This window comes from Drosophila grimshawi, unplaced genomic scaffold, assembly GCF_018153295.1.
Source record: "Drosophila grimshawi isolate 15287-2541.00 unplaced genomic scaffold, ASM1815329v1 contig_311, whole genome shotgun sequence".
Lineage (NCBI taxonomy): Eukaryota > Metazoa > Arthropoda > Insecta > Diptera > Drosophilidae > Drosophila > Drosophila grimshawi.
In genome coordinates this window covers 11204219-11227899 of record NW_025063098.1, presented here as the reverse complement: position 1 = coordinate 11227899, position 23681 = coordinate 11204219, and the positions used below count along the sequence as shown (strand labels likewise).

General features: G+C 37.5%; 2 protein-coding genes across 3 annotated transcripts in view; both read right to left on the bottom strand.

The window, feature by feature from the left end:
• LOC6563290 (dopamine receptor 2) overlaps positions 1 to 15642 on the bottom strand; it is a 28076-nt gene extending 12434 nt beyond the window's left edge. Inside the window, exon 1 of the mRNA XM_001989598.3 lies at positions 15092 to 15642. The gene's annotated coding sequence lies outside the window, so the exon portion shown is untranslated. The remainder of the gene's footprint in view (positions 1 to 15091) is intronic.
• A 3208-nt stretch (positions 15643 to 18850) lies between these two features.
• LOC6563291 lies at positions 18851 to 23384 on the bottom strand. 2 transcript variants are annotated; one of them, XM_043215153.1, is made up of 2 exons: positions 23342 to 23384; positions 18851 to 20154 (listed from the first exon to the last, which is right to left on the bottom strand). In XM_043215153.1, the coding sequence occupies exons 1-2, from the start codon at positions 23343 to 23345 to the stop codon at positions 19049 to 19051; spliced, it is 1110 nt and encodes a 369-aa protein (XP_043071088.1). In that variant the 5' UTR covers positions 23346 to 23384; the 3' UTR covers positions 18851 to 19048. The 2 variants fall into 2 exon arrangements, with proteins under 2 accessions (XP_043071088.1, XP_043071087.1); XM_043215152.1 differs by lacking the exon at positions 23342 to 23384 and adding an exon at positions 20255 to 20315.
• Between the last annotated feature and the right edge of the window lie 297 nt (positions 23385 to 23681).

The following is a 23681-nucleotide window of genomic DNA, read 5'->3' as shown; positions in this document are numbered from 1 at the left end:
ATGATTTCCATGAATTATGTGCACCTCGAATTAAGTTAAATCCAATTAAAATGTTGACTCACATCCGATTTGGTGCGAGTAACAACAGGGTACAAATTTTAAAAGCACAGTAGCTAAACAAACATATTAATTAGAGAGTTGCTCGCCATTGTTTATTTTCTTTTTGGCCTGGCCTCAAAAACGATACCGTCAGACCGGAGTCTGGAGTCTGTCAGAGTGCTTCCGTTAGCCATTTAGCTGCCCCTCCCCAGCCCCTCCAGGTGAATAATTCATTTACATGCAGACACGGTGGCGCTCAGTCAACGTACCCTCGTTTCGTGGGCGGGACAAGCAAATAAACAAATCCAATTACATTTCGAGTGCTAACAAGAACAGGACGTTGCACATAAGCCACTTGGTGTATCCACCCAGTTCTCAAAAGCGGAAGTCAATGATTGCACAGTATTTAACCAACTGTTGGTCTCTGAGCTCTATTGATTGCACCTCTTCTGTAGCCTGTACACAAAAATTTAGTAATGGATTGAAGTAAATAAATAGTAGCACATTTATTTCATTGCATTGATTCACAACGTTTTGCTTGTCTATCGAATAATTATTTATTCAGATCGTTATGTGAATTTAAAAATATGCACTATATAATTAAGAGAATATATATTTATTTCTCTAAAATGATTGCAATTGCGGCAACTCAGCATTTCATAAAATATTCTAGCAACTAGTGTACTAAGTGATTCGGCAAATTTAGTAAATACAAGGCTCCCATTTCAAGAGATGGATAAAATCAAATAATATGAACTTGCAAGATATTATTATTTGATAAGCATTGTCTCCAAGCAAATGTGTCCAAAAGTAGTTGAATCCCTTCTGTCAAATTTGTTAAGAAACTGCTGATAACATAATTGAAATTGAGTGAATATTAAGTTGGCTGATAATTCGGAAAATGGGCTCGTAGTTGAGTTAACGCAATCTGTTTTGAATTCTAAACGACCTGTGGCTGGCCCGGCGATTTGTTAGTTTTGTTTAGTCACATCATTTTGGCTGTCAGCTGCTCCTGCGAGCTATTCATTTCATGTCTGCGTGTGATTATCACCTGCCAGTCTAAGGCCACGGTGATAAGGCGATACTGGCAACTCAAATGCATGCACATGCTTTGGCTTCACTTTCCTCCAAGTCAGACAGCCAGGCAGCCGGCCCGCCAGAATTTTGTTCCTCATTTCCGCCGGATTCGCGTCGTCTGCATGCCATAAATTTTCCTGCCTGCCTGCTGTCGTTGGCTTATCTGTCCCTTCTCTCCGCACAGTGCCCACACAACCAGGTCTCGGTGTCGTTATGGTTGCTTTCTTCTTCACAACGTCTTTCGTCCTTATTTTGTGGGTTTTTCTGCTGTTTAGTACAATTTCCTGGCGCATTTCTCAAGCATCACAACAACAAAAAAGATGGTGAACATTTTTTTTTCACTTATGCTGAGCATGATGAGGCCGTTGATGTGCAGTAAGTCAAAATGTGCGTGTGTGTGTGCGTGTGTGTGGCCAAAAGTGTTGACTCTTGAAGTAGCCGTAGGAAAACTATACCCACAAACTCAAAAACAGTCAGCCACATGAAATACCAAAGTAAACAGAATAAAAAAAAGATCAACAACCAAAAAAAAACAAGTATAAAGGCAAATTCATCTGGTTTGGGTGTGTGTGTGAGTCTGCTTAACAATTTAATTGAAGCAGCCTTAAAGCTGACCTCCACTTGGCAACATGCCAAGTCCGTCCCTTTTACAGTCTTCTCTATGCAAATGGCGTCAGCCACGGTAGCAATTTGTACATGTGCTCAAACCCTTTCGACCCCTTTTTCCGCTTAGCGTTTGTATCTCAACTTTTTTCGTCGACTGCAAAAGGCCCGAAAATGGTTAAGTCATTGAATAGCCGAATGAAAGTTAACCGAAATGCCGGCAGCCATCCATTTATACGCACTGATTGCGAACCATTTGTTCACACTTTGAAGGGATACTACAAATAGGACAAGCACTGTGCCTGGCCTCGATATGAAATCAACCAGAGATAGCTTCAACGATAAGTAATTGTCATTTCAATTGAGCACAAAGTATTCTTTTCTATTTGATAAGCAAGAAAAACAATAATAGTAACAAATTCCGTGTTAAATGCTGTTGATTAATGACTGTAGTATTCCCTAAAGTTAGACACGTATCCTAATTATTCTTGTGACACGAGCAAGCCGGACAACAGTTCATCTTAACTCCTTTGGGTATTATTTGTGATTACCTGGCTTTCTTCTTGGCAGTGCGCCGTAGATTTTAATTTGGATAAAAATCTGGCATCCTTGTGTAATTAATCTGTGACCACTAATTTGTTTCTTTCCATGTCTGCTTAGCGAAGATATACAGTGACAATAGTAAAAGAGGGAACTCGCAACCATTTGTACCAAACAAATAAAAAAGTCGGCTTCCTTTTTTAATAACTAATTCGATGGGCATCAAATTTATGCAAGCACTTTGAGCTATCACGCGTAAAAGAAAATAAGAATGTGCCATTATGTAAGCAGTTAAATAAAAGGGAAACAATAATGTTTCACAGATAAGTTGAGTTCACAAAAGAATTGAAATTGCTCAGATAAGTTTGGTTTGAAAGCTTAAAACTACAATTACATTTCAACAAAAATGTGTTTCGATGCAAACACAATCAATTCAGGGTGACATAAATTTCCAATTGAAATTGATTCAGTAGCTACAGTTCTGGTTTCAATGCGACAACAATTGCAAATGAGGGCAATCTAGGTACCCGAAAATTTAACGTCAGCTGAAAAAATATTTATCCAATTCAAATGATTCAATATCAACAAGCGTCCTTTTGGGTCAGACATGGTCCTCATGATCCTGCTCCCCTTACATATATACTTGACCATTTGTCGAATTTTCACAGTGAATTGTAATTACATGAAACGATTTCAATTGTCGCATTGGTAGGACAGCAATTCAATTTATAAGAAGTATATTTTTATGTTATTTCTGTTATTTGAACAACATGCAAAGTGGCTTCCAGCTGACAAGGCGTCATCAACCTACTGAAAATAAATACAGGAAGGGTCTGAATAAGTAGGCAAAGTTATTTTTATGACGATCCAAGGACATTTTCCCCAGACATTGTCAAATGAAATGCCTAAGCTGCTTCGAACTCATAAATTTTGTGATAAGGACACTTTAGGCTGTCGAATTTTGGGTGATGCGAGTACATCCATTAATTTTGTGCACTATCATTGAATTGGAATCACCACCCATAGATAAGTGCGAGTAGTTGAGCAGCAGGTACATAGCCGAAAAGTATATGACATTGAACAACAACCTTTTCCCGAGTGAGTTTCGCATGCAAATTACCAGTGACAACAATATAAGCAGGCAGAGGCGTTATCAATGCCTATCAGCGTTACTCACTTAGAGTTGTACAACGATAAATCGCTGCCTTAAATCTCGAAAATTGCTCCCCAAGCGTTTTTAAGTAAACGCACCAATGTCAGGGAAGGCCCTTTGAGCCATGTTGACAATGCTCAAGAAGGCAATGGAATTGGCAATGGCAATGGCAAAGGCAAATCTTGGCAATCTTTATGTGAGGCAAGCACTCAAACACCGAGCCAAAAGACTCTTCGGTAAGGCACTAAAACGTCGGTAAATATGTATTTTGAGTCGACTAGCTGAGCTATGTGTCTACAAATGGAATTTAATCACGCGTGCGTCGAGCTATCCACACAATCCGATATTTGGTTTATATTCGCCTTTGCAACTTGTCCTTTTCTTTGTTTTTTTTTCTTTTCGGATTTGATAATGCGCTGCTGTTGCCGATGCCGGGTCCCTGGCGGTATCATGCTGAGCGCTGCTTAATTATGTCACAAATATTTACACCAAAAACCGAATGGCAGGACCTTTTGCGCCTTCAGTGTCATGGCACGCAAGGAATCCGGCGAAAACAAACAAACGGCAACAACAACAATAATCAGTTGAAGAAATCAACAATACAAGCCAAAATCAAATTAAATGAGGCTAACTCCAACCCAACAAGCGGAAGCCGAGAGCGCTTCGCATTCTTGCAGCAATCAAGGACGAATAAGGACGCCAGCAGCAGCACCAGCAGCAGCAACCAGGACAACCGATGGTTTTACGAAAGTGGATTTCGTGATAATGGCAGGCATTAATTTTAGCCATATACAGATGCGATTTATTCCGTTGCCAGCAGGGATACAGCATTTTTCAAAGAGCGCACCCTGTATTTGAAACAGAGGGAGTCTAAAAATCCACAATAATCGGAATCAATTTAAATAAAACAGTAACAGATTAAAAAGAGATCGTCGTCATTTAACCACATATCGATTGTGAGAATTAATTAAAAATTACAGGGTAGTCTTCACTTGAGCATATTTGTTAGAATGATCTCATTTGTTAGAATTCTGCCCGGCTTTGCACTTTCTCACTGTCCGCTGATGTTTTTCGCTTGCGTGTCATTATTTGTTGTCCACATACCTTTGGCGTGTTAAAAGTTATTGACAACCCCAGCGAGGCAAACGCTACAGAATACAGGATAGCACTGGCTCAGGCACACATGGGGACACATTTAGAGCGCTTGTCACGCAATGAATAATGATTGGACAGTAACGTCAACAACAACAGCAACAAAAACAACAACAATAACAACAACAACAACAGCAAGAACAGCAACAACAACAGCACTCAGCGCAATCAACGTCTGCCTCCTGTCAGTGGTCCAATCGAGCGTCGTTTAAGTGGCATATTGCTCATACGACATGTTGTTCCCATACAAACACGCGCTCGCCGTGACAGACGAGACCAGCGAGTGCCGTGTTTAATAATTAAATACTGTTGTTAATGTACAGTGCGAACTGTGAACTGTGAAGTGTGAAGTGAACAGCTGCCCTGTCCAAATGCTGGATGTCCGCCAGCACAGCACGGATACTTCTCGAATGCTGGGTGGGCACATCTCAAATGAATAAACAAACACACTTTTTATACAACTTATTCAAGTGAATTCATAATGGACAGCAGATTGTGTCATTTCTTTTCTGGGAAATATGATAAGATGACACGCGAATGCAGGCAATTACCCACACTTTAAGTTTGATAAGTTCTAATAAACTCCATAGAAAATAATGTTGTGTCTCATTTGAGTGTTATATTTTATGTATTGTTTCCAAGTGACGTCTATAAGCTATAAATAAGGATATAATAAGATACAACGATGGAGTAACTTCCCATCGCCTAAGTACTCTTTAATTAAACTACATGCAGATAGCTTCAAGGAAAAGGAAATATTAAAGTTTAACCTTAAAAGTTGTAGACACTAGATACTTTAGTAAGTCTGCTCATTCATCAATAGAAAAGTATAGCCATGTCTTATTTATGTGTTTTTTCTTTTAAGTATTGTTGTCAAATTAACGTCTCCATTTATATAATCCACAAAAAAGGTTCTTAGAAGTCGTCTTCTGACTGCATGACTCATTAGAAGGAGATACTTCAGATGATATATATGTACATATGTGAATAAGAATATAGTGATAGTTGGAAACATTAAGAGTTGAAAACACTTAATTTAGTAGGCATGCTCATTGATTACTTCTCTTAACCTTGTATGGATTAAACTAGAATCCCAATCTTTGTTTGCCATCGTACTTCAGCTGGCTTCTTCTTATTAATTGTCCATCACTGGTGAACCGTTGAACACTGTGATTTTTAATTTTCAAATTAAAATTCTAAAACCACAAAACATAGTAGTCACTCTATGAACGAACTATATATAGTATAAGTATACATCATGAGTCTAAAAATGATTATAAATTAATTCTATATTTGTACTTTTCAAATAAAAGTAATTAGTAGTTTATAGTAGTCGCATTATGATCTAGAATGTAGTCACATACGTAAGACGAGCACCCAATTATTATTATTGTTCACAGGTTGTGTACAAAGCAAATAGCTGCTTTCATGTCTGCCCCTGTGCGACTCACCCACTATTCCCTTTCTGCTTCACTGAACCACGCACTGCTGTCAGCTCGATTCACTCTCTATATATAGTAATATCGTTTTGCTTTTCTCTGCTCGACTCTACTTGCTTTGCTTTTATTTAAGGCACGCACGCACGCATCTCATTTGATGCCCGGAGGACGTACATACATACGTACATATTTAAAGTTTTGTTTTTTGATGAGTTCGCATATGTTTTATTAGCTGCGTGCCAACGACTAGTCCTTTGGCCCCAATCCTTGCTTGATGACCAAGTTTGCGCAGCGTTAATAAATGTCAACAGCAATAAATTAAAGTGTTTCGTATCATTTGCTTGCTGGCTGCGTCTTAGATTACCCTTCCTGCTTCTTAAACAATTTCGCAAAATATTTTTGAGTTTGCATCAACAATTTTTGCTACCAAATAAATTCCAGTCACATGCTTAGCAAAAATGACTGCCAGTCAGTCTAATATGATAACAAAACAAGCTAAAAGGCTCCAGTCGAGTGAGTTGGGCTAAAAGTTGCCCTTTGCAGACAAGTACATATGATATCTAAGTAAATCCTAAGTAATAAAAGCCATTTATAAGCCATTGTTATGTACGGCTCTAACTCTCAGTTTCTCTTAGTTTTCATGGCTCGGATTTCTTTAAAATAATAGTAATAGACGGTCTAAAATTGCTCAGAATATTTTTGCCTCTATAGACATCAAACTCTTATAACGTGTAAATAATGATAGGTAGATTATCATACTCACTTTCACTATTATATTTTGTGCAGGGTATTTTATATATAAATTTATTACAAAAATGGAAAATGAAAAAAATATATCCAGGCGCCATGTATGAGCATGAGTAAATTACAAATTGGCCAAGCTTCCGCACTGTTTCCGCTGGCGCCTTAGCACGTGGAAACGCAATAACTCCATTGCGAAACAATTCAACTAGCAGAGAAAATAATTTTGATATAATGGTAGCTGACAAAGTCACGTCGCCGAGAATAGAAGGCAAATTCATCAGCGAACCAATATTGACACAGGTCCCAGCCAGCAACGGCAGCACCCGAGACAAGAAAAGAAAGAAAAGCAGCCAAAACGTACCCCAGGCGATTACAAAGAGACCATTAACGCGGACAAACGGCAGAAGTCGAGTCGAAAGACAAAGATTGGCCCATTCGTCGCTGACGGGCTTTTAACGATATCAGAAAATGGCCACTTATATATTTTTATTAGTAATATCCCTATATCTATTTTGATTTACTTGCCTATGCCAAAACAATTTTCCCAGTCGAAATACATTTAGTTGAAATTACGCATACGCCATGTGTGCGTGTCATATATGCCCCTGTTCCATTGTGGGCCTATGACTAATATGATTTACACAACCAACGCCATGCTAAAAATCTTTGCTTCATCATTTTACTGCACACGCAAGCCTCTGCCACATAATGTAGTAATAATGCAGTTTAAGGGCAAACGGGAGACGACCATTCTGGCTCGGAATCTCTGTGCTCAAGTTTATCGTATTTATGGCATTTATTATTTTTTTTATTTCAAATCTAGACTATGTGTGACAGCTCAACAGAGTGGGTAACTAACTTGTGGGAGCTGACCGCATTTGTGTGTGTGCGTGTGTGTGCTCTTGGGGCTTTTGGAAGCTTTCGAGTGACATTCTAATCAACTGCATATTAGCATGTTGAAATGGGCCAACATGCAACTAAATTTCATGCTGCATGCTTCGTGACTACTTGACTACTTGACTACCTCAATGCCTGGATGCCTGCACTTGATTAAAGTTTCATTTATCGCGTTGCTACAGTAGTTGTAGTTGTTGTTCTTTTTTCCGCTTACAATTTTATGGCTAATTAAGTCACAAAATTAACATTAAAAGCCAATCTGACACGAGAGTGCACCCATTGCAGCTCTGACTCTCATTTTGCCAAACTAAACTTTCATATAACGAGGTACGCGAGCACGCATCACTTGTAGATAACCCGGCGGAAAAGCGTTGAATCGCTTAACTCTCAGGCGAAAGGTGATAGGAAATTTCCATTTCAGCTTAATTAGCCAAGGGAAGAGCACATACACACACACTCTCACATGCTAGAGGACAAGGACAACTCAGCAAAAGGTCGGGCACAAAAGCAGGAAACAATGTTCATCACTTTGTTTTTTGGTTGCTCATTTTGCTTGTGCTGGCAAATAAAATTGAAGCAAGGAAAACAATTTTGTTGATTCGCAACAAATTTTATTTGTTGCCTTATATTAATGCCGACTCAGGCGCTCTTTATTAATGCTTTAAATTGTTGCGGCGTGTGCCAGTCAAAAAGTGAAAATAAATTTCAAGCAATACAAAACGCACAAAACAACACATTATTCAAGACAGCTTCAAACGCAGACCTTCAAAATGTGGCCCACAAAAGCAAGTGCAGGCCATAAAAGAAAGGAAGAAAAAAATAAGCTTGCCAAAAAGGTGAAAATTAGAAATATAAATAGACGGATGAAAGTGATGGCAAAAACACACCACAAAAAATGGAAAGGCATAACAAGCAAAAAAATGATTTCTGAGCCTATTTGCGATCATGAAAATATGATTTTAATTTCGCTGCTATAATTTGCAGTAAAAAAACATAATTTCCCAAGCAGCGTGGCGCCCTGGCAGCCAAATGCGAAATGTGAATTGTGAAATCCTGGACAGAATGTAATGAATTCAAATACCTGTGCGCCGTGGCCGCAATGTGGGCGCCCCGCTGGCGACGCCACCTAAATACGTAAGCCACACACTTCTACACAGCCAAAAAGAATGTATGCTCGAAATTAAACCGTGAAATTTTATTCAAGAACTCAAACAAATAATAACAAAAAATTAAATTATTTGTTTAATTATTTGTATTAATTGTAATCTAAAATACTATTTAAGACAACCCAATTATTTCATGGATACCTGAAAGGATTAAAAATAAGGATCTCAATTGTTTATTATAAAAATTTATTTTTTTTAAATATTTAAAAACATTTTGTAAAGAGGTGTTATTAAAAATATTGTACTGAGAATATTTTCATAAAATAAGATTTTTCCCATCTTTTGGTTAAAAGACAAAGAAAATTTGTATCAATCTATTGAGATTGATGCAATCTATGAATATATTATTGGCTTAAGATTTTTGCCGTTTACTGTTTGATGCCCATTTATTCACACAGACAGACTGAGAAATGTTTAAACTTAAAGTTGTGTTCCATATGGTCAATTAACACAAGGATTTCAATGGTTTTCATTATATTTCAAAGACATTTTTGCCACCAATGGTAATTAAAAATATTCTATTGAGCATATTCTCTTCTTAAGACGAAAAACTGGATGCAATCGTACTCAATCGGTGAATATATTTTGCGCTGTTCTCTGATTCAGTGCCATACTTTTTCTCTCTGTTCACATGCACCCATACGAAGAGGCAGACACCAGTAGCAACATTATAACATGACAACAACACCACCAGCAAGCACGCATTGTAAGCCACAAGCATGCGGCTTGAGTTGTTTACTCATCCTACAGCCTCTGTTTGTGGATTGTCATTCAGAGCTGTCGTTTCGTTGCCCGCAGCGAATGCCTGGCGGTGGTGGATGGGCGTTGGGAATTAAAGATAGGGGCTGGCAGTGGGTGGATAGGGGCTTAGCTTCACAGTTCGTTGCTCGTTGCAAAAATTGTATTTGCGACACCAATTTGAGCGATTTGCGCCTAACAGCTGTGGGTGTGTGCGTCTCATTCATTATTTTCAATTTTTCAATTCACAAACTTTTTGCAGCTACTGTTAAAGCTGTAAATGTGTGTGTGTGTGTGTGTCTGTATTTCTTTGCGCAAGCCAATTTTCGTAAATATTCAAATTTATTATGATTTTCATTCAATATTTTCGCTGTTCACACTTCAGCCAAGCGCCCTCAAGTAGAGTTTAAAACTTTCAGCCTCACCGTGGATTGAACTGGATTGGATTTGCATAGCAGTCACTTTGATTATTACATGTAAATTTTGATTTTTTTCTTTTTTGTATTTGTCTAAATTTTTTGGTGTCACAAACTTTATGGCTGTTGGGCCAGCTTCTGTTTTCATTTTTTTTTTTTCTGTCTGGCTCCAGACATGAAGTCAATTAGCACAATTGAACTGTAAATTCCTGGAAATGCGAAAGTTTCCAAATTATTTATTGGTTTCGCAACGGCGCAGCATAAGCCAGGCAAATTGTTAAAAGCCGGCACGTGCTGGGATTTAGTGACAAAATATTGAAACGTGTCTGGACTCAGGCAGGCTTCACGGCTGATAATTGGCAACAACGTTTCAAGTGAGCCCTGGGGATAGCTTAGCAGCTAGAATAAGCTCAAAACTTTGTTGAAATACATTTCCTATGAATAATTCATACGATCTTGCAATTAACTTGAAAGCTAGACTGCGATAATATGGCAAGCAACTCTTTTTCTGCAAAATGATTTGACAGATTCGATTTAAACTCTTTGTCAGCTGTTTTGTTTCATGTAAGTTATCAATTGGCTTTAGCCGTCAGCATACACAATGTACACATTTCTCTGGCTTAAGCCCTTTTTTTGGCAAATTGCCCATTACAAAACCTCTACATTAATCATTTCCAACCGACAGCAGCGACCACAGCTGACTGTGTCAAGGCGCCTTGTTGTTGGTATGCCTGCCTGCCAACCTGTCATAAGTTATTAACAGAACGTTGCTGCAGCCTAGGTGGCCTGGCAAGGCAATTCACAAAGTGCTTCCACCAGCTTGAATTAGGAATATGTTTGGTACATTTCGGATTTTCGGTGTGGAACACACTTGGCTTGCAGTCACATTTGTAGTTGCTGCTGGCAGCAATTTCAAGTTCGCTGTCGTACCCCAAATTATGACCAACTCGGACACAATTTGATGGCTGGCACTGTGCCAAGGACGCTAACGCTACACCGGCGCCTCGACGGACAGTTCATTGGAATTTTCATTTGTGTTGCAACTGTGCCGCCATCGAGACGGCAATGATGACCAATGAGACGTGTCGCGACGTAGCCGCTGACCTTTGACAAAACTCTAATGAACACACACGCATCTAACATCAGTTCAGGACGATTGCCCTTTTCTAGCTTTTTGCAGCATAGCCAGCCTTGCGTACTATTTTTCAATAAGAAGGTCGACAGCAGGAACACTTTACTCAATTTACTCGGAATATTTTGAAAGGATATTATTCATCTAAAGCGTCTTACAGTTTTTCAATCAACTTGCAGATGGGTTGCTTGAAGTTTATTTTGTTACCATAAATGGCAGTTAAAACAATATTTTTCAATCAATAAAGTCCGTTTTGAGTATGTCAAAAATTAAAAAGGTTGTGGTTTCTTCCATTTTAGATTACTGAATTTATTTTGTCTTTGGTGAGCTCTTTTTATAATTTATATTGACCTGACCTGGAGACAGCTAAAGACACGTTTAAATTACTCAATTTAATACGAACAAAATCATAGTAGGCGGTAACTAGTTTAATGACATTTTGCATGTTATATTATAACGTTTAAAATTGAAAACAATGTGCGGCATCAACTTTGGGGCAAGTTAACTTTGCTATGGCGGTAATGGGTGTAACATTTTAAGTGCCTTCCTGTAACACACACACGCAACATACTGAAACAATGTTGCACTTTACCCCAATGTTAGTAGTTGTATTTGTTGTTGTTGGTTATATTGCTGCTGTTGTTGTTGTTGTCATTGTTATTGTTGTGGTGGTAATTGCACTTTCGTTGCTTTATGAGCGAACCAGTCGTAAAACGTTATGTACATCATGTTGGTACTTAAATGTATCCTGCTGCCTGATGCTGCCCCCGATTTTTGACTATCAGCAGTCGCACAGTTTAGTGTTAAATTTTTGGGGTGTTGCCACATTCTTTGCCCTGCACACACCCTCAGCTCCTCACTGCCGCACTCTTTCTTCATATCACAAAATGTTTTCAATTGCAACGCTTGTTAGTCAAGCTCTGAGATTTTTTTTTTTATTTTTTAAATGGAAAACAAAAGCAGCAAATATTGCATGCATATACATATCCGATTGTGTGTGTATGTGTGTGTGTGTGTGTAGAGTAAGCGGAAATGCGTACTTGATGTTTGGTTTTCATTGTTTTTGTGCGACGCCTACTGTTAAAAGTGTACACTAAACTAAATTGAAATATTTATATGCAAATAAATAGTTTAGCAAGCTCTCAGCTTTGGTTGCGTTGTCATTCAGCGTAATGTATACGCACATACGTGTGTGTGTATGAGTGTCTATGTACATACATTATTTAGGGGCGCAACAAGAGTGGGCGTGCCAATAGCTAGGTCGTAAAACACACTCGAACACACACACACACACACACTCCCGCTGAAAGACAATACCCCAGCCTGGCATATTATTACGCGTTAATTGTGCGTGGCATTTAATTGTTAAACTATTGCAGTAATTTGGATACGCACCAGAATAAGAAAATAAGCAGATAAGCAGTTGTAAATTGCGTTAGGTCGTGTGCTGTGGGACAATATAACTACTAGCTTAGTCGATTTAATTGGTTACCAAGGAATATGAAGCTTAGTGCATGTGTCTGGCTTAGCATTATTACAAAATCAATAAACGCCAAAGAGATATAAGGCCGCTAAAGCCATCCATATATATAAGCGCTTTTGATTCTGGAATTTCGTACCTTAATTATAAGCTTAATCTTATCTAAAATTCTCATATAATGAGTAATTTAATTTTCAGAAGTCCAAATTAAAATAGCAATAAATATTGAAATTATATTAAAAACAAGCAAAAAAAAATAATTAAACAGTTTAACTTTCCTATTTACACACAGTATTATATCAGATGACAGAATTGTTGTTAAAATTATCATAATATTTGTTCCGCTTTTATAATAGCTACCTGAATTCAATAACGTTCATATACAATTAATACAAATCGAATGAAAATGCAGAACAAAACAATTTAAACATTCCATTCTTATGCCAGAATTATTGTTAAAGTTATATTTGTTATATTTGTTTTGTTTTTTAATGACTATCTATATTCAATAGCGGTCATTTACAATGTAAACAAAAATCGTTTATGTGACATATTATTTGGATGTGTTCTTAAAAGTAAACTTTGTCATCAATACCATTGAAAAGAGAGTGATTATAAATACTTAAAGGGATGTGAGTCGAAGATGAATAAAACAATAATTTGAATTTGAGCCAGAGATATTCTTACTATTCATTCATTACCGTTTTAAAATATACTTATTTATGTTTGTTTCTCATTCAAATTCGATGTAATCTTTCATAAAATAAAATTTAAAATATAAAATAATTATAATTGCATGAGGAGGATGACAAATTTGTGTAATGAAAGAAGCCTCTGAGCCGAACCTAAAATGGATTTTGTCATTTTTATTGCTTTTCAGTAGAAAACTGATTTAATAATTTAAATGTTATAGCTTAAGAAAAATTTGAAATTTTATGACATTAATTATTCAATTGTTTAGAGATAAACAGCTCAAAATTGTGGAAAGCCTTTCGAAGGAAATTGAATTTTACTTATTCAAGAAAGGTTTGTGAATTATACAGTATCAGTGAAAGATTACCAAAGACCTTACAATTATATCTAAATGAGCTATAGGTGGAAAATAATAAATAAAACAAAAAGTAAAAAAAATTAACAAAATGTTATATTTAAATTTAATAAGATTAGCAAACAATCAATGCTTGACACTAGCAAACTATGTTCAACAATGCATGAAAGATTATTCTTCAGGATGTAAAAATAACATATTTAATACTAAACACAACAAGTATTCTAAATTTAAGAAAATAATCTAAAGTTTAAATTCTATTCAGTAGATTTTCCCCCACGTGAAGTGTCCATTTGGCTGCAGTAATTTCAACAAACACGAGGCTCAAATGAAAATAATTTTGCGCAAAACTCGAAAAAATTATGCATTTGCATCAAAAGTAAATATGAGCTAGGTGTACTGAAATTGCGCATAAACATAGTTACGCTGTTGACTTTCATTACCTTGCGCAAATAGAGAGAAAGTCATTAAAATTTTTAATGAAGAAACTTTTTTTCTTTTGTTTCCGGCATCGTCATCGTCATCGGCATAGTCATCGTCATCTTCATCTTCAACAACATCGCTGTCACTGTCGCCACCGCTTTAATTTTCTATTTAAATTTTGTTTTGTCTACAGCTCAGTTCCTCCCTATATGCTCGAATATTGTTAACAACAACCAAAGCAGTCTACGAACTGCTGTCCGAGGCGATGGTGCTTTGTGGCTGGCAGGCGCCTGGTACATGATTTATTAGAACGATAAAATGATTAAATTAAAATTGATTTAAATAATAAGGAAGCGTGGCAGCGGCGGATGCTGCCGCTGACAACTAGCAGCACTTCACCTGACAGCTCGCGAACAATCTAAGCCTCCTCCCTCCACTTTACTTGTTTTGAGTCACGATTATTCGCTTGTTTTTCCCCATTAAAGAGTTTTATTTCTGTCAACGTCAGAAAGTGAGCTCAGGGCCGCAACGTTTACTTCGGCGGCGTTTCGACTGACACCAAGAGAGAAAACTTACTAATTTATGCTAAAAAGTCAGCAAGGAAGCCAGTGCCGTTGTATATGGCGTATGATTAACCTAAATGTTATACTTGTCGTTGTTGCCGACTTGCCGTCTCGTCTGTCCGTCTTGCGTTTTACATTTAAAATGGTGAAACTAAAAAATAACGCTCAGGGCTTAGAAAGGCCGGAAAAAAGGTCCTCGGTTCCAGTGTGTCCTTATGTGTTTGTTTACTTGGCCCACACAAAAGGGCAACTAATTTGCTTAGAAAAAAACAAAAACCCTAAATAAAAGGCAACTTGTCAAAATGTTCTCAAGTACCTTTGAGATTTTTATGTTGTTCTTTTTATTCTTTTTACTAACAACTATAGCTTAATTTGAATAAGTGACACAGGTGTACAATAATTAAATTTCCCATAAATGGAAACTGTACTCAACTATTTAAGAGCTACAGTCCATATTCATCTTCATAACTTTAAAACGTACCCCTCGCAGGATAAGGATCCTTCCTCTTTAGGGTCCCAGCTGCAACACCAGCAGCAGCAGCAAGAATGCAATTTCTCGTTCCCTGCGTGCTGATGTTATTGTTGTAGTTGCAGTTGTATTTTATTTTTGTTTGGTATTTTTGGATATTTTTTCTTGTATATTGCTTGGTATCCTGTGGTTTGGGCTCGTATGGTTGTTGTTACTCACGTTGCGGTTGAAATTGAATTTCACTTGGTAAATATATTAGCATAATTAATCACTTAACAAAGCAGACTCATTCACGAAAAGGCAACTGGATAGCAACCACACTGGCCCATCATGAAGTTTAGTGTCCTTGGCCTGTCCTCTTTTTTTTGCTTTTTTATATATTTATAGGAAATCCTTGTTAATTGATGATTTAATTACACACTTCAATTTGTCACGTTTTTTACAATCGTAAACCCAATATTTATTCATTCCGTTGAACTCGAAAATTATATGGCTTTTCACACATGCAGACGAAACAAAAATTAATCATTTATAGCATAAGACAATTAAATGGTTTTCTTTTTATTTGGCTTTTTCTTTTTATAACTGTGTATTGATTATGAATATTAAAAAATGGGTGTATGGACTGTGGCTCAATACGTCTTCGCCTATTGACAATTAAAGGTAAAAAGGAAAAGAAAAAACATTAAAATACCATCGAATCGAAAAAATATTGAAGTACAAAATTTAGAATTATTTATTTACTTTGACTTTAAGATGTTGATAATTTTGTTAAGTTATTTTTCTGTACATTGTTTTCAAATGTTTCGTTATAAAAAAAATATTTTTCAACATTTTTAAAATATAATTTTCCAAATTGTATTTAATTTATTATTTCATATTTTTTTTTAAATAATTGACACTTGGCACCAATTCGTATTTATTGCACTGCAGTCCGATTCTTTTTAATGGTCAAGTTTCACTCGGTTGTGATGCGAATTCATTCACAAATATTTTTGGCAATTGCCAACGAAGAGCCGACCCGTTCTGACCGTACGTCACTGATGTAACTAACGCGAGTGAATAGCTTCGAAAACAACGCAAAGCTTGGGAAAAGCGGCGGCCACAGGACTTGCCACGACAATGACTAACGGTGCCGACAGCAGCAGCGAACGCAACGACAACAACGACAGTGTTCGGCTTCGTGCTTGCCACTGAATGACGAGTCCAAAACATTTGCTGGCATTCAAGAACCACCTCAAACTACGAAACGCGAAACAGACACGAGGACGATGATGGCAGCTGAAGCCTGCAAGAAGCTACCATCGCACAGTTCGTATATTCACAGCACACACTCACACTCACTCACACACACACACACACATACACACTCCTATACCCACGTTCGCAAGCCTACATTTATTGCAGCGACCTCTTCTCACTTGTAAAAGCATACTTTTGTGCGCTGCGCTCGGCAGCGGCGGCAAAGCGCACAGCTGACGAATTGGCGCCAAAATTCTGGTTGGCAGCGCGCAGGCGCTAAACTGTTATACGCTGGCTGCAGGCACTGTGTCGCACAGTTATAACCAGTAGCGCTTCAGCACAGAAGTGCGCCCAGACCAGATTTGTATATGCGTCCATTTGTAATTGAATTGTTGAGCTAACTTTGAATTCCCACTAAATCTTAATATTTCATTACATATGATATTATTATCTGCTTATATTATATATTATTATTATATTATATTTATTTCCCTTATATATTTATTTTTTTTTTTTTTGGTATTCGAATGTTTCATTTCTATTTCTGTGTTTATTCATTTTTTTCGATGTTAAAGTGTTAGCATACTTCTGGGCTGTGCTTTAATTTTGGATAACAACTCAAAAGAAAATTCTTCCGCTCATTGTAAAGGCGATCAAAGTTGAGTGAGTTTTTTTTTATCTATGTCTTTCTCATCACCAAATTGAGAGAGTTTTGCACTTGTAATTTTACACTTTTTCGCATTTTTAACACACTTTAACATCGAAGTATTGTTGCTGCTTACCAACAATAAAATTTAAACGAAAAGTAAAGTTAGGGATCAGATGCACTTACTTGAATATCCTCCACATTCAAAAGATCTTTTGTAGGCGGGGCATTGTCAAGGCTTGGGAGGTCAATTGATTAGTGTTAAATTTAAAGGAGCAATTTTAATGTTGGCGAGTGTGGTAAAATTTTTTGGCCGGTGGCAATTATATTATTCGTTCAGTTCAAAAAAAAAATCCGTCTTAGGGACGATTTTCATGGCGTCCACGTGTAACTTTTCTATATCCACGAACCAGAAAAAAAGGAAAGTCGATGGGACTCGCACGACTATCCCTTTCGGCAGGCAAAAACTCAAGGGCAGCTATCAGAAAAATTTTTAATCAACTAACCAAAAAGGGCTTGACATAGTACTCTATCTCACAGAGGGCGTCGGCAAAAGCTCGGCTTAAAAAAAAACCAAAGCATAATCGTAGGCATAAAATTCTATTAACTTAGGCAGGCACACTACAATCTCATAGAGGGCGTCGGCAAAAGCTCGGCTTGGTATTAATAAAAAAAACCAAAGCATAATCGTAGGCATAACATTTTATTAAGTTAGGCAAACGCACTACAATCCAGTGCATTATTTTATCATATTTAAACAATTGTTTAAGTCCAAACTATTCACCAGGAAGGTAATAAAATAACTCTAAGTTTTTATTAATTTATTTATTCATTATTATTATTTTTTATTTTTTTTTTATTAGAATTATGTGAGCACTTGTCGCATTAGGGCCATCAGTCCCAATGAGAAAGTTTTACAGACTCAATTAACGTAACAGGTGGCAATGTGCTATATATATATATATATATATATATGTACATAAATATATTTATATATATGTGTATATACATATATAACTTAACGATCACATGCATATGTGTAGACTGCATCTACAAATCGAGCAGACATCTAAAAAAAAAAACAAATTTAAATCTAAGAAGATTATTAAATGCTTTTTGCTTTGCATTGCACACGTATTGAAATAAACTTAAACTAAGAAGTTTCATAAATAAAAAGTGAACCTTTTAAGTGCTTTTATTACATTAAATTGCATTTTAATAATTTAACGACACGAAACTTTGTGCTGCAAAGTATGTGACATGACAAAGCTCGCTGAAAGGTATTTAAAAAGTTGTTAGACAAACTTCCAAATGAAATACTCAGGTGCGTAAATTGCAAAAATACCTTTCACACATGCACACTCGACCAACAAATTACATGTAAACTGGCACACTTCCCCACACACGCACACACCCATTCGAGATACCCCTGAGAGTTGAAATTCGTATTATAAACAAATATTTGCTTTGTAAATATCAGGTAAGCTAAAAACGTGTTTTAGCATAAAGGAAACAAATCTCTGTTGACTATTCCGGCAGTTATGAATCTGTTATAATCAGCTAATTCAAGTAGTATCCAAAATTCGAACTAACTTTAGTTAAAAAGCCAGCAAACCTTCGAAGGAATACTCCTGAAACAGCGCTTATTCGACTTCTTGGCGAGAAGTACTTCTCGAAGGAAACCAGCTACCCTTGGGACTCAAGTGTGTTGACGTGTGTAGCTTAGCAGTTGACTGCTTGTTGTTCGTGCTTCGTTCAGCGTTTATTGCATTTTGCACATGCTAATTCCAGTTTCATTATTATCGTCATGTTTTGGCGAAGGTGTAAAGAGCCCCAAATTAATATGCCATTGAGAACAATTTGTTGAAGTATTACTTCTTATGGAGTATGCAGTTTATGCTTTAAAGCAGTATACTTAATACATATTTAAATCAAATCACGTGTTTTACATAATATATAATTTTGATTGCAATTCAGATTATTTTTAAATACTAATTTACTAAATCAAATGATTAACATATCCTAATGTTTCCACCCAGTTCTCTCATTTATATTTTTATATTTCGGATTGGTCCATGTTGTTAAAAGTCACAGTCACACATGCCCTGCAACAACGGAGGCTGGAGATTGTATTTCTGGGCGTTGCCGGATTGACGACGACTGCCTCGCTGCAGCCGCACCCTCCATTGCAGGCGATGAACGTCCTCATCTTCTGATTTGCTTTCCGATCCGTCCGACTTAGTCGACTTAGGCAGTCCCACTTTATGGGTCAGTCTGGTCTTGGACACGGAATCGCCGGGCAGTGCAGGCTTCATGGGTGATAATGGTGTAGGGTGTTTTTTTGGTGCTGCAATTGTTTGCGAATGCCTCTCCCCCTCCAATTCGCGACGCATGCCACTCATAAAATTCTGTCGTAATCGCTTCCTGACCACACTGGGAATGTACATGAGCGCTTCTTGACCATCCAAGCTGTTACTGTCCATACTATCAACCGGCAATTCCATGCCCTGTATACGCTCTATTATCATGTTGTCAATTTCTGATTTGGACTTGATTTCTGATTTGACGGCTGCATCCATCATCTGTTCAGGCTGCTGCGCCTTCAGCCACAATCCGCTTTCCAAGTGGCCACGGGGTGACCCGTTGGGATTATCGTTATTGCTGAGAACTAAACGCTGCATCATCTTTCTCATGATATTCATATTATTTGGTTGCTGAATTCGCTGCTTGAAAATGTCTGCAATGCTACGATTGGCTTTCTTCGCGACCAAGTTTTTGGCATCTTCTGTCCGTCCGCTCTGATCTGGCTCGCGTCTCTGGCTTGCATCCACAATCGAAGCAAATGCATCAAAGTAGTAGAGTTTTTCCGGTTGCCTGCTGGCATCGGGGTACATTTTGTACTCAATCATTTTGAGATTGTAGATATTGAGTTGGTATTGCATTTCGAGTATACGATGGCGCACGAAGTTGGCCTTCAGATGGGCTCCCATTTCATCTGCAATATCCTGCCAGGCCTTACGCTTCAGGTCCACATCTTCATAATCCTTGAGTGATTGATTCCACAAGCACGGGTACTTCCTATATAGGTCGATCAGGCGTAAATTGAACTTCTCGTCTTGCGTCGATGGCAACGTTTGCACGGCATTGCTTTTGGCCGAGTAGCGACGCTGTTGTTCAAGGCGCCGAGCTTCCATTTTTGAAAAAAACAGATATTATTGAAAATTATTTGTTTTATTTAGTTATTTTAGTAAATGTCACTTTCAATAAGTTTTGCAAGTATATTTTACCAAATGTGTAAAACATAGATTTATAATTTCAACGACAGCAGCTGAATACAATGTGAGTTGATACTAAATTATCAAAATCAGACTACCACGTATATAATTCTAAAACGGTTTGAGTTTTCCATATTTCACTTAATTTTCTTTATGAATTTATAATAACATTTAAGCGTGTTGAGGGTTTGCCTTAGGGAACTATTTGGAATCACATTCTATGTTTAGGTTAATTTAATCTTTTGACAACGTGTCTGTCAAATGTTTCAGTAAACTAGTTTGTTTACCTTTTTTATAGTTAAAAAAATATAACGACGGGATTCAACATGAATTTGAGTAAAAGCATCGGAAACACTATTATTTTTTATTATTATAATTTTTCGCCAGCTCAGCCGCTTCATTTGTTTTTTATTTTTCTTAGGAATTCTAATATCAAGTTAAGGTTGTGGCGGTTGGGGTCTAAAAGGTGGCATTTGGTGGCTGTTGTTAAATATTGCGGATTTGTGATGGGAGACAGTTGGACAGTAATAATATGTTCAGTAATAATGTTTGCTCTATGTCGTGACTGATGAGAGTCCAGTGCGGACTTGATTAAAATTGAGTGTCTCGCTATATTCGTATGTGATGTAGATAAATACAACTGCAGATTTCATAGTAATGCACGGATATAGATGTTTTTTTTTTTGAGCGCATCGCTTCGTGTCGCTCGAAAGGAATACACTACTTGGATATTTTGTGTGTTTTCAAAGAAACCCATAAGTATTGGTAAATGCTAAAAAAAAGAGCCAAATTTGCTCTCAACCGGAATAAATGGAGGCATTTAAAATTTTAACCTACCTTACAAGTGAGCAGAGTTCAAATTGATGAAAATCATCTGCAGCAGACTGAAAGTAAACTGAAAGCAAAAGAGCTGTGTGAGACCCAAATGAAATGGATTTAAAATTCATAACTTCAATTATAAAAAAGTTTTCTAATTTTACCAAGTTCATAATTCAAATTGAGATTTTCACGCATACAGGCGCGCTCAGACAACAGCAGGGACAAAAGGGCGAAAATTTGATAGAGCACACACGCGCACACACACACACACACACTTACAGACTTATATATATATATATTTATATATATGTGTTTATTCCCCGATTGCGTACAAACATTTGCATTTGCAAAACACATGCTAAAAGCATCGTCTTCTGCGCCAGAGCCTGCTTTCTTTCATACACAACACACACATACCCACACACGCACACACTTATTTGAGTCCTTGCATCTCCGTCACTGCAAATTTGTATAAAAGTGTGCCTGTTGCCTGCGTGTCCTGTCTCCTGTCTTCGCCCACATCTTGATGATGTTGCAACTGGCATCTAGGTTCCAAACGGCAAAAAATTCTCGCATTTTATATGTAAATTTTGCATTTCTTCACAAAATTATTCAAATTATTTGCAAGCAGTCGGAGCACAGCTGAAATCAATGCAAGCGGAAGCAGACATAAACACAAAATGGCGTCGACTTTAACAAAACTTTAGCATGTAGCATGCAGCATGTAGCACAAAGCATGTGCCAAGTGCAGCCTTGGCCTCTTTGCAGCTCATCAGTTAAATGGGTAAATCTTTGCTAAAAGCCAACTCAAACAGTCCTAAGTACGAGTATATATATATACATATATATATATATATATATATCTACATTTATATATATTTCAGCCAGCATTTGACAGCGACAATGATCAATCATAAGCTCTTGGCTTCATGGCTGGTAATCCTTTAATATTATTAAATAATTAACACGCATTTCGTGGCTTGTTTATGATTTTGACAAGAACACAGCAACGAGTATTTATGAAACTCGGCGGGGATTCAGTCATCAAAAGATAAACACAATTATATCGCAGTTAGATGGGTGGCGTAGGGGCAAATATAGACAATGCCGCGGTGCTAAACATGCAAATTAGCGTGCAAAAGTTTGACACTGACGAGCACCACGAAGGAGTTAAAGTTCCTTTTAAGCCAAATTTGCATATTTAAATGGCTTAAGCGCCGCACTTGGCACTCTCTGCTCGCCTGTTGGTTGGCCAATATGCAGAAGCTCATCGTGTGCCCTGTCAGCGTCTTCTTGTCACGTTTCTCTTGCCTCATAAAAGTGAGATTGAATTTTGAGCGGACGCACGACAAACGACTGAATGGCTGATTGTGGAAAGGGGTTTTGGGGCTGGGGTTCGGTTTGGGGTCGGGGGGATATCGTGACTTGGGTTAGGTGGAAGCTGGAGCTGGCTTTGCATGTCTAACCACAAAGTTTACATGACTGTGGCGCTGTCTTCGCTTAATGGGCCAAATGAACTTGAACCCCCGACAAAGATGAAGTCGACACTGTTCGTTCTCAGTCAGGGCCAAATTGTTGCACACACTCGTGTGGTGAAAGTTAAAGCGAAAGTTTTTGATCCTACCGCAGCAATCGGAGGTTATTAACCAACGGTGCTATAAGACTTCTTAGCCATTTAGATGTATGTTTGTGTGTAAGTGATGTTGTTTATGTCACATTGTCATTGAGCCAGGAAATTAAATTTATGCTCGTCACCACATAAATTATTTCGAAGTTTATACTTTTCTAATCTCCAAATCGCAACTGGGCTTATTGCCAACTTGGTTGCGACTTGAAAAAGCCATGTTCTTTTTTTTAGAGTCAATAAAACTATTGCATACAAATGGAATTAAGATCTTTGGGTTTGCAGCTACTCCATATAAGCACTAAAATTCAAAAACTTAAAAATTAAACATAATCCAAGGTCAAAATATTGTAAACCAAAGAGTTACAACCCAGTTTTCACTTACTTATTGTAGCGAAAAATCAAATTACTCAAAAGCGTTGCAAAATTCCACAAATTCCAGTTGATTTTTGACTCTGGCCACTTGACAGTGAGTTGTAAGCTTAAGCTTAATAACTAACAGTCCTCAGTCCTTGCCTGAACGTTAAGCCAATATAAGCAGGCTTAGTGTGGGGCATACATGTGTGCACCATTCACACACACACACACACACACACACACACACACACACACACACACACATATTTATACATATATATACACACACACACACTCACACATGCCATGTAGTCGATTACAGATTTTAGTCTCTCGGTTATTGATAATATCAATTGGCTTGAACGCAGACGAATCACAGCAGAATGTTTTTTTCGCAGTTCCTTTTCCCAAATTATATAGCATTTCTGGGCACAGTCAAAAAGTATTCGAAAGGAATGTGAGCAGAGCAAATAAATCATACTGCCAAAGGCAACTCAGGAACAACTCAATCGTCAAGACGAAAACGCGCAATGATAAATCGAAAATATTTTTACTTGCTTACACAAAGCACTCAGCCGACCAAGTTGACCAAGTGCAAGTCGGGGAAAAAAATCTGTCGCACAACAGCTCCTTCATTCC